This window comes from Telmatherina bonti, assembly GCF_933228915.1.
Source record: "Telmatherina bonti genome assembly, chromosome: 18".
In the NCBI taxonomy this organism is placed as follows: Eukaryota; Metazoa; Chordata; class Actinopteri; order Atheriniformes; family Telmatherinidae; genus Telmatherina; species Telmatherina bonti.
The window spans coordinates 18,911,191-18,925,046 of NC_136616.1; the positions used below are offsets into that span (position 1 = coordinate 18,911,191).

General features: G+C 39.6%; 1 protein-coding gene across 1 annotated transcript; it reads right to left on the reverse strand.

The window, feature by feature from the left end:
• Window positions 1-1,137: 1,137 nt before the first annotated feature.
• Window positions 1,138-10,460, reverse strand: tnfsf12 (TNF superfamily member 12). Its single transcript, XM_079257370.1, has 6 exons — window positions 9,979-10,460; window positions 8,518-8,596; window positions 6,711-6,767; window positions 6,540-6,563; window positions 6,318-6,445; window positions 1,138-1,431 (listed from the first exon to the last, which is right to left on the reverse strand). Exons 1-6 carry the CDS (start codon window positions 10,150-10,152, stop codon window positions 1,171-1,173), a joined length of 723 nt encoding a protein of 240 aa, XP_079113496.1. The 5' UTR covers window positions 10,153-10,460; the 3' UTR covers window positions 1,138-1,170.
• Between the last annotated feature and the right edge of the window lie 3,396 nt (window positions 10,461-13,856).

Consider the following 13,856-nt stretch of genomic DNA (forward strand, 5'->3'; position numbering starts at 1 on the left):
TGTTAATTGCAAAAAAAAAAACATAGTCTAGCACTTACTGATGGGAATTGGAAAGTTGTACCAAAGCATCTGATAGCTACAATCCCAACTAAATGACTGCTTGAAAACCTCAGGCATCACCAAGATATGTCCCTTTCTTATGTTATATTTCAAGTAAATCTTGTATGTAAATAAAATTGTGACTAGGAGTCAGATTTAAAAACAAAGAAAAATAAGAATAAGGTCAGATTCTTCTTTTGAGCTTCAGCTGTATCTAATACTACTTTGAATAGGACACAATTATCTGATTTTTTACAGAAATGCATGACAGTGGTAAAGATTGCATCATTAAGCAGAAGAAGAACAGAAAATGCAGACAGAGCTAAATTTAAAGCTTTATGTTTTGCTTGTAATACCTTGCACCTTGAACTTTACAATCATTTGACCTTTAAAAATAGAACAAATTCACATCCATGTTATTCAAAATCTTCCTCTTTCTTTGGCAGCTCACATCTTGATGCGCATCCTGTAAAATGTGACTCATACAACATATTCAAAGAGAAAAGCTAGCAGTAAATTCGCACACAAACATTGTATTTTCAAGATTATAAAATCAGTATGAACAGAATGATTCGTTAAGTTTTATACACACACAGATGCAGCATTACTTAAAATCTCTGGGAAAAACTGACATTTTTGTCGTGTTGTGGCACTCAGACATGTTCCCAGCTGTGGAAGTGGAAGGTGCATGCACAATTTAACTATCAGCCTTATAAAAAAAAAAAGTGTAGGCACGGTTTATTGCCTGACACAAAGGCTAAGATGGAAATCCAGGAAATCTTCTTTTCCTATGAAGCTCTTTAATCTACAGAGCAGTTTCCATCACATCTGTTCTCTCTGCGGAAATTCATCAAGGAATTTTGTTCACTATCGGTCTTGGTTTTAATCCAATGCTGCATTCCAAAACAGCCCCGCAGTCCAGAGAAAAATCCACAACAGCCTCCGCAAATGTCCAGTTTTGTCTTTCAAATCAACATATGTAGATGGAAAAAATATGTAGCAATATTCGATGCCTTACGAGAGTTTGGCCACGTAGAAAAATTTCTCCAAATCTCTGCCAGCCACACGAAAAGTGTTAAGTCTGTTGTACTTCAGAGTAGTTTCCAACAAAGATTGGATGAAAACAAGGATTCAGTTGATTTTAAAGATGCTGAAGACGTGATTGGCTACAGGATGGAGGCTGAAGGACTGGCCTGTGACGGCCTTTAGCTCCGTGCCTTTGTCCAGTCGCAGGAGGCCAGATACTTGGCAGGGCTTCACAAAGTGGAAAACGTGCGGGCCTGCAGAGGGAGTTGTTCCATAGCCCTCCATGCAATGCAGCTTCTGGAGCCTCGGGTCGCTGGTCACCACATCCAGCTTCACATACTGAGACTGCTTCTCATTGAAGAGCACCTGAGAGAGCAGAAAGGATGAGTTAGATCTCATCAAAAGAACTCTGTAAAGATTAGTAGTGTCCAAGAACAACATCAAATATCAAACACACACACATATATATAAAATAAACTCCTCTCTCACACACCCCTCTCATCTCCCCAGGGTAGGGCGGGCGGCTGTTCAAGCTCGGGTTCTCTACCAGAGTCCTGGGAGCTTGAGGGTCCTACGCAGTATCTCAGCTGTTAGGACTGCTCTTTTCTGGACAGAAATGTCTGATGTCTCACCAAGTATCTGTTGGAGCCATTTCTCCAGTGTGGGGGACACGGCCCCCAGCGCTCGGATCACTATGGGCACTACTGTTCCTTTCACCCTCCAGGGCTTTTCGAGTTCTTCCTTGAGGCCTTGATATTTCTCCAGTTTCTCATGCTCCTTTTTCCTGATATTTCCATCATTGGGGATGGATACATCGATCACTCCGGCTTCCCTCACTATGTCCGGTTGGTTGGCCACCACCATTTTATCTGTCTGGATCTGGAAGTCCCAGAGGATCTTCGCCCTCTCATTCTCCACCACGTTGGGGGGCGGAGTTTCCACAGATGTTATTGTACACTATGCCAGCTACTTGGTTATGGCACTCCATGTATTCTTTGCCTGCCAGTATCTTGCGCCCTGCTGTGAGGTACTGGATTGTTTCAGGGGCTCCTTTGCATAGTCTGCACCTGGGATCCTTTAATTTTTTTTTTTTTTTTTTAGCAAATTGTTGAGCTATAAGTCAATAAGGACAATGAAATGGTCAAAATTTGAAACAGTGTTAAAACAAACTTTTTGTTTGAGTTTTACATACTTAAGCTAATTGGTAGACATTGCTCAGACAGGTTTATTTCCATAATTTTATAAAGAAATCCATCATAGTCACTGCAAATTTACATCTATTAAATGGTAGACCTGAGAGGGTTAAATGCAGAAATCAACTCATCAGTCTGAGTAAAGAAAGTGAAATAACAACTAACGGCTGGGACCCTGATCACATTCTAAAGAAAAAGTTGCCGTTCAAAACATTTAATAAAATATATACTTTACTTTCAGAAATGACGTGAAATGTATGCAGGTGAGTGGAAATGGCTGATCTAAGAACCAAATAGCTTCAATCAAAAGCTTAAGTTTTGGTTCATGTTGGGACAAAGACAGCTCTGAAAGCAGTGTCAGCTGACTAAATCTGATTTCAGCCAACTCCTCAGCTTTCTGCATGCAACAGTCCGGGAAGTCTGTTTTTATCTCTGGCTCCCTTCCTACGGTATGCCGCGGTGTTGGCCATTTTAGCAGATTTTTTTTTTTTTTTTTTTTTTGTCTAAACACATGGCTGCAGTCCACCTGTAGAACTCATAAGGTTTCCTTTTATTGCCAATGTTAATCTCTTCTGGAATCACTGGTCCCTCTTTTATTCTTCTTGACATTGACATTGATTGCAAATATGCATCACTCAGTGCAGACCTACACATGTGACTACTTCAAACATCTGCTCGTCAGAAACACCCTCCTCTTCCTCTTTTATGTGAATCCATCTGTAAGGACTGTTAATGTTGACAGTTCAATGAACTTGCTTCCCCTTATCCTACTTTTGAAGCTTTCTATACTCCTATCCTGATCATTTGGTATCCTCAAAGGACTATTTTCTCATAATACTCATAATTATTGCCATTCAAGAGAATGACTTCTAATCATAACATCTTTTCCCTCCAAATATTTGCTATTTCAATATCATTTATTGCAACATGCATCTATTCTAATGGAAGTCAGAATTGAATCTAAACCCCCTACTCGCTTCACCCTATAAAACCAAACATGTCATATTTGATACATTCAGTTTCTCAGACATTTTGCATCACTTTATGGTAGAAACTTTACTTAAAACCCTGTTATACTGGGTCTCTTTCTCTCTCTTTTTTTCTCTTTATGAGGTGTTTTTCTGTTTTCTATTCTTCTCTCTCTGTCCCTCTTCTATCCTCTCCGGTCCAGTCCAGCAATACAAACTTTGTAATACAAAAAATTATGCAAAATAAATAGAATAATAAAATAAGAATCCAGAATATCAAAGGGAGCATTTTGCATTTCTCACACATTTTGCATCACTTTATGGTAGAAACTTTACTTAAAACCTTGTTGTACTGGGTCTCTTTCTCTCTTTTTTTTTTTCTCTCTACAAGGTGTTTTTCTGTTTTCTCTTCTTCTCGATTCTCTCTCTGTCCCTCTTCTATTCTCTACAGTCCGGTCCAATTTAATTCAAACTTTGTAATACAAAAAAATTCTGCAAAATGAATAACCCTAACCCTAACCCAGAAAGTCATTCTGCCTGCTTAAATGCTGGACAAGACAAAAAAAAAACCCTGTTGTACATCACATGATACTGGTCTCCTGCCACATGGTGGACACCAGAAAGCAGGGGATTACACTGATAATTTTGACCTATCACACGGTAATAGTGTAAATACCAAAATAAATTGTTAAAATATGTTCAGATGAGTTAAAGGGCCAAATAAAGACTTCAGATTTTTAAACAATTGTCCTTTTCTTTGTAGTAGTTCTGATGTTGGACTTTAAAAGGGTTACTTTCACACACTTTCATATAACTAATATTACTGGAAAAAATAGCAGACATTGTAAATTCAAGCCTTTTCTAAGTGCAAAAATGTGTTATATAAAAGTAAAAAAAAAACAAAACAGATAAGTCCCTGCAAGCCTTGCTCTTAAGCTCTCCCCCACATTGGAAAAGAAAAAAATCTGCTTCTGTTTATTGTGTTATCAACCACCTGTTCATTATACTGAGTGTTTATCTCTTTTCCTCTGACTTTTTATCTGCATTAGTTTTAGTCAAAAAGTCTTTTAGTTGGTGATTTTAGTATTTATGTTCATGCTAACTATTCTCAATACTGCTCCACTAAAAAAAGAAAGTGGTGATTCCGTTAAACATTGTCCTTGGTATAACTCCCTGCTGCGGACCTCGAAACAATCACAGAGGGAAATTTAAAGAAAATGGTGGTCAGCTAAAAATGTTTCTTGGCCTAGAATTATTGCTTTATAGCATAAAATTGGGCCTTGTGTGGAGCTATAACCACATACTATAAACAACTAATTGACGAAAATTAAAACAACCTTCAGTTTTTACTCAGCTCTTTGGCCAGATTGATGAAGAGACAGAGTGCTCTTGAACAGAGTCTTCACTTTGTTCCTAGCTGGAATGATTTGAATAACTTTTCACCTAAATAATCTTGTCCATCGTTTTTGTTCAACAACTGACACAATTGCTTGAACAATAATCAAATAGCATTGCTTAAATTGTTTTTATTAATCTTTCTGAACATCCATTCCAAACATGGTCAAACGTCACTGCCCATATACCCCCATGCGTCCTTTATATGTCAGCATTGTTTGGCAATACATCCACTAGAGTAGTGGTTTCTTATACTGGGGGTTACAAGATTATTTTAAGGGGTTGCCAGATAATTGTAAAAACCATATAGCCTACATTTATCAAGTACATTTGGGATTTTAATCAGGGTTGTCAAAGTGAAACCATTTATGCATTTGTGTTACTTTTGTAGCTACTTTGTCGCAGCAGTAAACCACCAAAACCCACTTTATCCTCCTTATTTTCAGACAGTTTTCCAGTGTAACATTTGGAGAATGGGTGCAGGATAACTTATATATCACATTATGACTTATATATCACACAATTAATGACTGACGTCTAGTGGGAGTGGGGCTCACGAACACCAACACATATCATCTTCTGGGTTTTCAGAACCACTGCACCAGAGAGCAGAGCAGAGGTAATGTCTAAAGTCTCAACCTCAAAAATGGAAGCGCTGGGTGAGATCATTGTAAGAGATGAAGCACATTCTCAGAAAGACACATAAAAAGAGGAATCGCAGTAGATGCCGATGGTCTGTAACCATGTAATACATCATGGCTACTTCTTCTTTGCTCCTTTCAAGAGTTGCACATGAGCGATATTATGCAATAACACCTCTGCTACTGCTTAGTTTGCTGTGTCTCTGACAACTAAATGAAATGTGCACATAAAGGATGCAAAAGATCGGGAGAAGGCTCTATCGGTATGCACCTTTAACATGGGGAATAAATGAGTCTTTAGACTCCATCTCAACTAGACTATTTAAAGTTATACATTTTATCATCACCCAATTTACTCAACCAGACTGATCTGTCTTCATCAACTTGCGATCTACCAAAAGCCCCCAATGTTCTGGCCAATTACAGCCTGATATAAAATAAGATTCTTGTAAACATCACTTTAGATCGGTCTGGGTTTAGTTTATATCATTAGTAATGAAACTGCAATAATTAAAGATATACAGGACCTTCTTATTGGACTACTGACCATAATCTCTTATTGCAAAGACTTATTGGGTGAGGGGCATTTTCTATAATAGATATATAGATAGATAGATAGATGGATAGATAGATACTACTTTATTCATCTGTGATGGGAAATTCCATAAATGGCATCAAAAGCATTATTATTATGGAATTTCAAACCTAAGTGAAGCAGGAAAGAGTTAGTTGCTTCATTGCTTCATTCGTTGCTGTAGTAAACTCAACATGCAGATTGAAGGACTCGGTTTTAGTTTCAGCGCTGGATATTTCAGAATGAGATTAAGCTGCTTTGGACCTTTAAAGCTGAAGGCGAAACTACTAAAGCTTTAAATTGCTAAAACACTTCACAGAGCTGAGAGGACTGCAACATACAGGATAGTCCTGGGCAGTTTGTTGCGACATAAATCCATTTCTTTAATAATACTGTTGTACTGATTATTGCAGTTTTAAAGAAGATGCAGCTGATTTCCATTGAAAGTATTATCAAACTACTGCAACCAGAAGAAACTCACCTGGCAGAACAGGAAGTAGACTCCCGCTCTCTCCACCGTGAAGGTGCCTTGCTCCTTATTGTACCTCACCGCTTTACTCATATTCAATGTCCTCTCCTCCCAGCCTTTTATCACGCCACCGTCTCCCACTATAAAACACACATGTATAGCCTTGTGAATATTCATCATGTGGCTGAAAAGGTTTGAAAATGATCCTCTATCCTTGATTTTCATGACACTTACCTTGCTGAGAGGAGACTTTGGTTACTGGTGGAAAGAAAAAGACAACAACAGAGACAGAAAAGGGAAAGTCAATTAAGATTTTATGAGTGCAATCTTATAGGGGGATATGATTGAGAACACTTCAGCAGATGCTACATGAGACGGCTATAAGGGATCTGCCAAGCTACTTACTCTCAAAATGAGACGCCGCTTTCCTTCCATTTCCATTCCTGCCTCGAACCGTCCCCCCTTCAAAACGCAAAGACAGGCAGAATGTGACTGAATGCAATGAAAATAATGTCTGTGGCTTTTTTTTTTGATAAAACAATCATTTCCATTTGTATCAGTTTTAATAACATGGTGTGTTAATTTGCTGCCACTTTGGTTCAACCTGGATGGTTTTTAACTCCGTTAGCAGATGGGCAAAGGATTTCCTTCCACTTGCTTTAATATATTTGCTCAAACTGTAATTTTCAGTCAAAAGCGTGCGCCTCTTTTTTTTTTTCCTGTGGAGGATAATCTTAGTGCCAGCTGGTTGCAGTCATCTAGAACATAAAGAGCAGGGATGGAAGGACAAGGACAAAGAGGTTTATGAGTGTAGAGAACTGTAAGTGGGGGCAAAAGAAAACAAGATGGACAGGGGAAAAGTGAGGAATAAAGCATAAAAGAAAGGCATTCAGAGACACAGCTGAAGGGCCAGAAGGCTAAATAAGAAAAATGAAGTGGTGGAAAAAGAGAGTCAAAAAGGTCTTTGGCTTCTCTCTGACCCAAAACAGTCAATTAAGAACAGAGTGAAGCAACTGTTGCCACCCCTTCGCAGACAAATACAATAAATAAAACACAACGCTGGAATGCCAGAGCTGAAGAACGCCTGCTCTTGTTACTCACTAAAGCTTTATTTCAGCCTTGTGATCCGACCTGAGGGGAGAGTTTTTAAATGCTGATACAATCTGAAACAGTTTTTTTTTTTTGCATGAGCTGTGAAATGCATACTTTATGCATCAGGATTGAGCAGCCAACCACCAGACTGCTGCCATCATTCAGGAATATTAAGTCCCTGCTAAAATAATTCACAGGTTGGGGGTTTCTGTCGAGTTTTGATTTGCAGTGGACAAGTGTAAAGCCCTCAGGCTGGCCAGGTTTTTCTTGACTTGAGTTGTCATTCATGAGCAGAGAACATAACAGCAGTGTCCTGCTGAAATGCTGGACTGCTGCGGTCAACTTTCCACAAACTGGTATGCTGTTTGGGGCTTTTTTCTTTCCCACTGATGTCCATGAATTTCTAAAAAAAAAAAAACTGTTTCTTGTGTTTTGGCAAAACAAAATAGGATATCAGTCACTTCAGAACAAAAAAAGAAAAAACATGCACTGTGCATAAAGAGGATCTTAGCAGAGGAGAAATTCTAGTATAGGTGTGCTGCGATCTAAGTCCTTGTCTTATTTAGACGTTACTCTTGTTCCTCATGTCCAAGATGAAACTGCCTGAAGTTTCACTCTCTTACAAAATGTGAAAAATCAAGCAGTCTCATGATGGTGATGCAAGCGAATGGCTATAAATACTCCAATGATAGGTCATCAAATATCATTGCTTTCACAACAAATAATGGCTGTGTTAGTTGTGTGCTCAAGGCAGGGGGGGAAAAAAATCTATTTTGTTGCCCAAAAGCACGCAGCAATGCCAGCTGGTTTTCTTGGCTTTGAGGCCGTCCCAGTCGGACCTGTAATTTCTAAGACTGTCATCCAGCTGCCTACTTTTTCCTGTGTCAACTTTTAGCAGTGGGTAGAGGCTGCGGCTCGCTAGACCTGACCAAAGTGGCATGTGGACCAAAAACGGCCGGCATTTGTGTTAAAACGTCTTTCCCCCAAAAGACAGCAGTGCAGTTGGTGAGTATGTTTGGTGCTGTGGTGATCCGAACAGCTAAAAAGTTCAGAACGTCTTTATGGTGGTGGTGCAGAAGTCAAGAAAATGCAGCTGGGGCAAGCTTTTCATTTGAAATACCATCTCTCTTCACCCGCTCCAGCAGCAGCTCTCTCTTCTCCAGAATGAGCTGAACAATGGCCTTCCTCTGCGTATTGACCTGTTGAAAAGCGGAGAGAAAAACCACAAGATTAACAAACGCCCCGTTAATTTCTTAGGACTTTTCTCTGGCTGGGAGCCCAAACAGTCAGACGGTTTCTTCCAGCCAGCCAGCTACAAGAGCAAAATTCTTGTGAATTTTGCCCCTTACTGCCATGCTAGATTTTATATCTCCCACTTCCTCACAGAGCTGTTGCGACACCTAATGCATGTTTTCAATCCTTTGCATTCCTCGTCTGTCTGTAAGAAATGATTTTTTTTTTTTTTTTGTCAAGCAAGCAAAGTTTGAAATCTTGGCCGGGGGCCTGGTGCAGGACCAAATGAGGCCTTCATCAAGCGCGAGGAGAAATCGCTCGGGGGGGAAAAATGTTTAAATTTACAGCTACTGTGGAAATGGTGGGAGAGAGAGTCGCGCTTGGCTCCCCAGACGTTCACTCACTGGCTCTCATCAGGAGTTGGCAAAAAGTCAAATAGACAGGATGGGGCCCCGTTGGGAAAAGCTCCAGCATCAACACTCCACGTGTCCGATTTGTATTTGTGTGTGCGTGTGTGTGTTTGAAAGTGTGTGGAGTTTGTCAACATGATACACAGCCAACCTGTCCCACTGATCTCAAATCCAGTGCAACCAGGTTTTGTAAAAACTTCAAAACCAGTTTCAATCAAAATGCACCTTTTTCTCAAGTCGAACATTTGCTGCAAGATCAAGAAGTTTAAAATAGTCTTCACTAAGCTTTTCTTTTGTCTTTAAATGTGCTGTTTTCTGCAAGTTCACACCTCCAATAAAAGGTTATTCTGACCTGTGCTTGAGAAGTGGAGTGTGCACACCGCGCTGCAAATGATTTACACTTGCTACACTTTATCACGTCTTAAGCCTCAGTGCAGTCAGTGGGGGCATGAAGCCTCAACAGCCAAATAGTTGAGGCTTTCCAGTAAATTGAGATAAAACTGGAGCGCCACTGGCACCAGGGTAATTAAATACTGCAGCGGGAGACAGAAAGGACGGGGGGGGGGGGGGGGGGGGGGGTACAAAAATGTGCAGCAATGTAACAATCTGACAGCACTTACTAGCAATATTTTAAAAAAAAAAAAAAAAAAAAAAAAAAACCCCAAAAAAAGCAGAAAACAGTGCAACAGAATAGAGTGCGTGCAAATGGGCGAGAGAAAGGGGGGGGGGGGGGGGGGGGGTGAAGGAGTGTGGAATTGCATTTGGCCCCCCACAAAGATTCCCGTAACCGCAGCCACAAAAGAAGTTGCATAACACTTGAATGTATGTCAAAGTTGCAGGCAAGTAAATATTATTGCTGTAGAAATATGCGTGCTATTCACAGAGGGGGGGGGGGGGGGTGTTTGCAGGCTTGATTGGTTTGCAAGTATGCTACAAACCTGCTCAAGTCGATCTTGCAGGATCTTAAAGGACTGAGAGAGGTCCCGCGTCTGTCGCCAAGTCCACGCCGTAAACAGCGCGCTGCACGCGGCCAGGGACAGAGCCACCAGGGCCAGAGAAGCCCAGAAGACCCGCAGCTTGCGCATTCTCCTCCTCTGCAGAATCCGATGCATGTTGATGCACACTCCGCCGCTACTCACCGCCGCAGACCACTCGAGATTTGCACTTTTAACTCCATTCAAGCAGAGCGCGAAGTCGCCTCAAATGCATTTCAGTCCAAATGTCCATTTTGGCGAACAAAACGCGCGAGAAGACAACTTGTGACTGCGTTTAAAATGAAGAGCAGATCCGATTTGATTTAATCTCACAGATGGCTTAAAGCAACCAAACACCAGATCCTTTCTTCCCACAGATCATAGCCACAATCCTGCTTGTGTGCAGACCGACTCGAAATATAAGAAAAGTGTGCAACTTGCGCACATCAACTGTTGCATCCTTCTCCTTGCGATTCGTTGACTCAGCTCTCTTGTCTTCCCTTTAAACAGCGCACAGGGGATCAGTCTATTAGAAAGACTGAGCACACATGAGAGTGGAATCACACACACACACACACACACACACCCTGCTGGGGGTGAAGTTTGCGGGCACCAGCCGTGGAGAAGCCAACGAGGTGCGCGCAAAGAAAGCAACACGAGACGCACCGGAGCTTCCACCTCCTGTCAAATGACTTTCATCAACTGGCATGCCCAAGATAGTTGTAGGTGCTGTTCATGTGTGCAAGGGTGGGCTACCGTGCCTAACCACATGGTGGCTGTATAGACTGCTCTGTGTGGTCATTTCAATTAAGTCGCGCGCAAGTCCAGGATGATTGTTTATACTCTAGAAATGACATAAATCATAAACCAGCTAATTAAATGTATTTAAAGTGTCAGTAAAATAATAATAAAAAAAGAGATAAATGTTTTAAAAGGAACAGGCTGCCTTCCAAATTGCCACAGATTAAATAAATCAACAGTGCAGTGAGTTTTTCATTCCAAGCCAGACTTATTAAAAACAACATACTCCCCATCTCAGGCAGTTTGCAGACAGTTTTGACAACAGTCGTGATTTTAAAAGAATGGAAGATCATTATTATGAATCATCGGCCAAAAAGGGGGTTAAAGTGAATGACACATGGCTTTTTGTTCATGTTTTTTTTTTTTTAGCAGCAATATCATTGAGACGGTTTTCTACGGAAAATCGTGACTTTGTGACAAATGTAATATATACTTTAATAGCTAATATATTTTATGGGCCTGTGATTGTCATCACTTAGCAAGAATGAGGTGGAAAGAAGTTAGAAGAAGAAACCCAGGAGACAAATCCTGTCACTTTCCTAAGTGATTAATAGCTAGTATGGTGTACTTTGCCCAGTAAATTCTAAAATTTCTTCCCCTTTTCTTTGCTCATTCTAATTCCATTGTTGGTTATTTAAACTATTGAGCAAAATAGTTCCCACTATCTTAAACAGGTGGTGTTAGTGCGCCCTCTGTACATGTCTAATATAAACTGCTGATACTTTCGTCATGGATAAACTTGTGTGCAGAAGTATGTTTGCTGTATACTCATAAATCACTGTAAGCAGTAGAACAGAATTTATTCCTCTGATCACTCAACAGAGAAGTCAAATACATTAAGACGGTAAAACACACTTAATGATTTCAAGACTGATGGACCACAGGAAACCTACAATTCATCTGCAAAGCCAACATCTGGCTTTCATGCAAGCTCCACAGTGAATGTGATACCCCCCCCCCCCAAAAAAAACCCCCAATATAATAACATCTACATGTTGTGACAAAAACCATCACACCTTTGGCTGAAGTCATGTGAAAAACTTGTGAATCCATTTTTGGTGATTATATTGTTGCCAAATCAGGCTGTTTTTCAAGCTCTGTAGTAAAGTTAGGGAATTTATTTTCACATCCACAAAGCTGTTAAGGACTCAGCTAATGTACACTGAAATGCAACTGTGTTCCCCAAGAGTGAATTTTAGGATTCACAAGGTTTCCAGTCATTATTTCCAGTAGACACAGATGCAAAACTATAAATGTGAATACATTAAAATCATGCTTCTCACGGCGGACAAGGTCAGTGGCACCACAAAACATTAAGACGACGATTTAAATTTCAGCCTGATAATATGCGAGTATGAAGCTATCTGGCACAATAGGTAACACACAGAGAATTCCTTTCCAAACAACTAGGAAAATACACCAACATGGGTGTCTCATCTACTTGTTCTCAGTTACACACATTGCAGTGTGGTAAATACAGACACATCCAAGACACTAAAAACAGAATAAACAATATTGTCATTGCTGTTAGTATTTTATGCTTAAGTTTCACCTCAGAGATTTATTGCAGTAGGAATTGACAGGAACCAATGTTGAACTTAGATTCTGAAATAGTTTGATGAAGCCAAGTTGCAAACATAGTTACAATTTGTATGATTTATGGCACTTGATTTCACTTCCAGGTGTGTAGCAGCAGACGAGAGCAGATATAAGCACCTACTTAAGCACCAATGGCCTCTACTGATGTTAGGGGCTAGGTAAACATGCATTTCCCCACATTAAGAAGTCAAATGTCCAAACAGCAAAAAAAAACAAAACAAATTCTTATGTAAATTATCTTGCAAACAAAGCATAACAAAAATGCCAACTGCAAATGTTGAAAAGAAGTGTGAATGGTTTTACCTGTTTGGAGAAAAAGAAATAAGCTAAATAATATAACCACAATGTTTTCATTAAACTCTGGGAAATGAGATAGAGACTGGCCATGGAACAGACCTGCAGACCATGATCATGTCACCTTCACTTTAGCAAGACAAGTTGGAAGTTTACGCCAAGCCTGCTTCAGGATTATTTATTTTTATACATATCGTTTCAAATTTCACTGGATGGGTTGTTTTTTGTTTGAATCTCAACTTCATCCAAATTTCTAAAACCTGCCCCACAATTTTGGCTGCATAAAAGGAGGTTTTAGGTTGAATCCAAATGGTTCCTTCAGTGCACATTTGCATGAAAATAACACAATATAAGCAGTGCAAATACCAACACTGCTTGACAGCAGATTTTCAGCTTTTCCCATCTGAAAAAGCAAACAAACAAAATAAAACAGGAGACGGGTAAACCTCGCTTTGGTTGCTGTCGCTTTAGTTTACAACACATTTTAAAGGAAGATTCTGTGAATGATACTTTTTTAACAGTCATAGGATGAAATGTATAGTTTAATTTTACAATGCACAACTTTGATCTGTACAAAAATTGGATAAACTACAACTAATAGTGATATTATTTTTTACATATCCATCTATTTATCACATAATATCAAGTCATATCAAGACTACACATATATTCACACCTTGAGTGGGTTGGGTTGTCTAAACCATTTAATCACAGAAATCAAGGAGCTCACAAGGGGAAAAACATAATATTTATGTGTGTCTTCATCACAAAAGTTTTAAAAAAAAATGTATATTGCACTGGTCCTACTCAAATATTGGACTGTATCTTTGGTTACAGAACCACTGTGGAACATTTAAGAGGTTTTCAGTCAAAAATTCAGTCTAAGTTCTGTATGAAATATGTTTTTTCATTCTTTCAACCTTAGACCCGGCACATGTATATCAAATTTAGATCTCTAAATGGCATAAAACTTTATTATTAGGTGGACTAACTGTTTCTGTTTCAGCCTTACAAAAAAGGATTACAATAGAAAGCCCAATGGAAAGATTTCCTTGCTTTAAGGTAATTGATTATTTGTACATTTTGTCAAATTTCTCCACTAACTTTATGAAGCATTTAGTTCTAAAACACAGACACCAATTTTAACG

What these genes read in the sequence shown, in the direction of transcription:
- tnfsf12 (XM_079257370.1), bottom strand. Translation starts at nt 10,152, where the DNA reads ATGCATCGGATTCTGCAGAGGAGGAGAATGCGCAAGCTGCGGGTCTTC. An exon ending in TGCAAGATCGACTTGAGCAG is followed by an intron (nt 8,597 to 9,978) that starts GTTTGTAGCATA and finishes GCTTTTCAACAG; the next exon opens with GTCAATACGCAGAGGAAGGC. An exon ending in TCTACTTCCTGTTCTGCCAG is followed by an intron (nt 1,432 to 6,317) that starts GTGAGTTTCTTC and finishes CTGCTCTCTCAG; the next exon opens with GTGCTCTTCAATGAGAAGCA.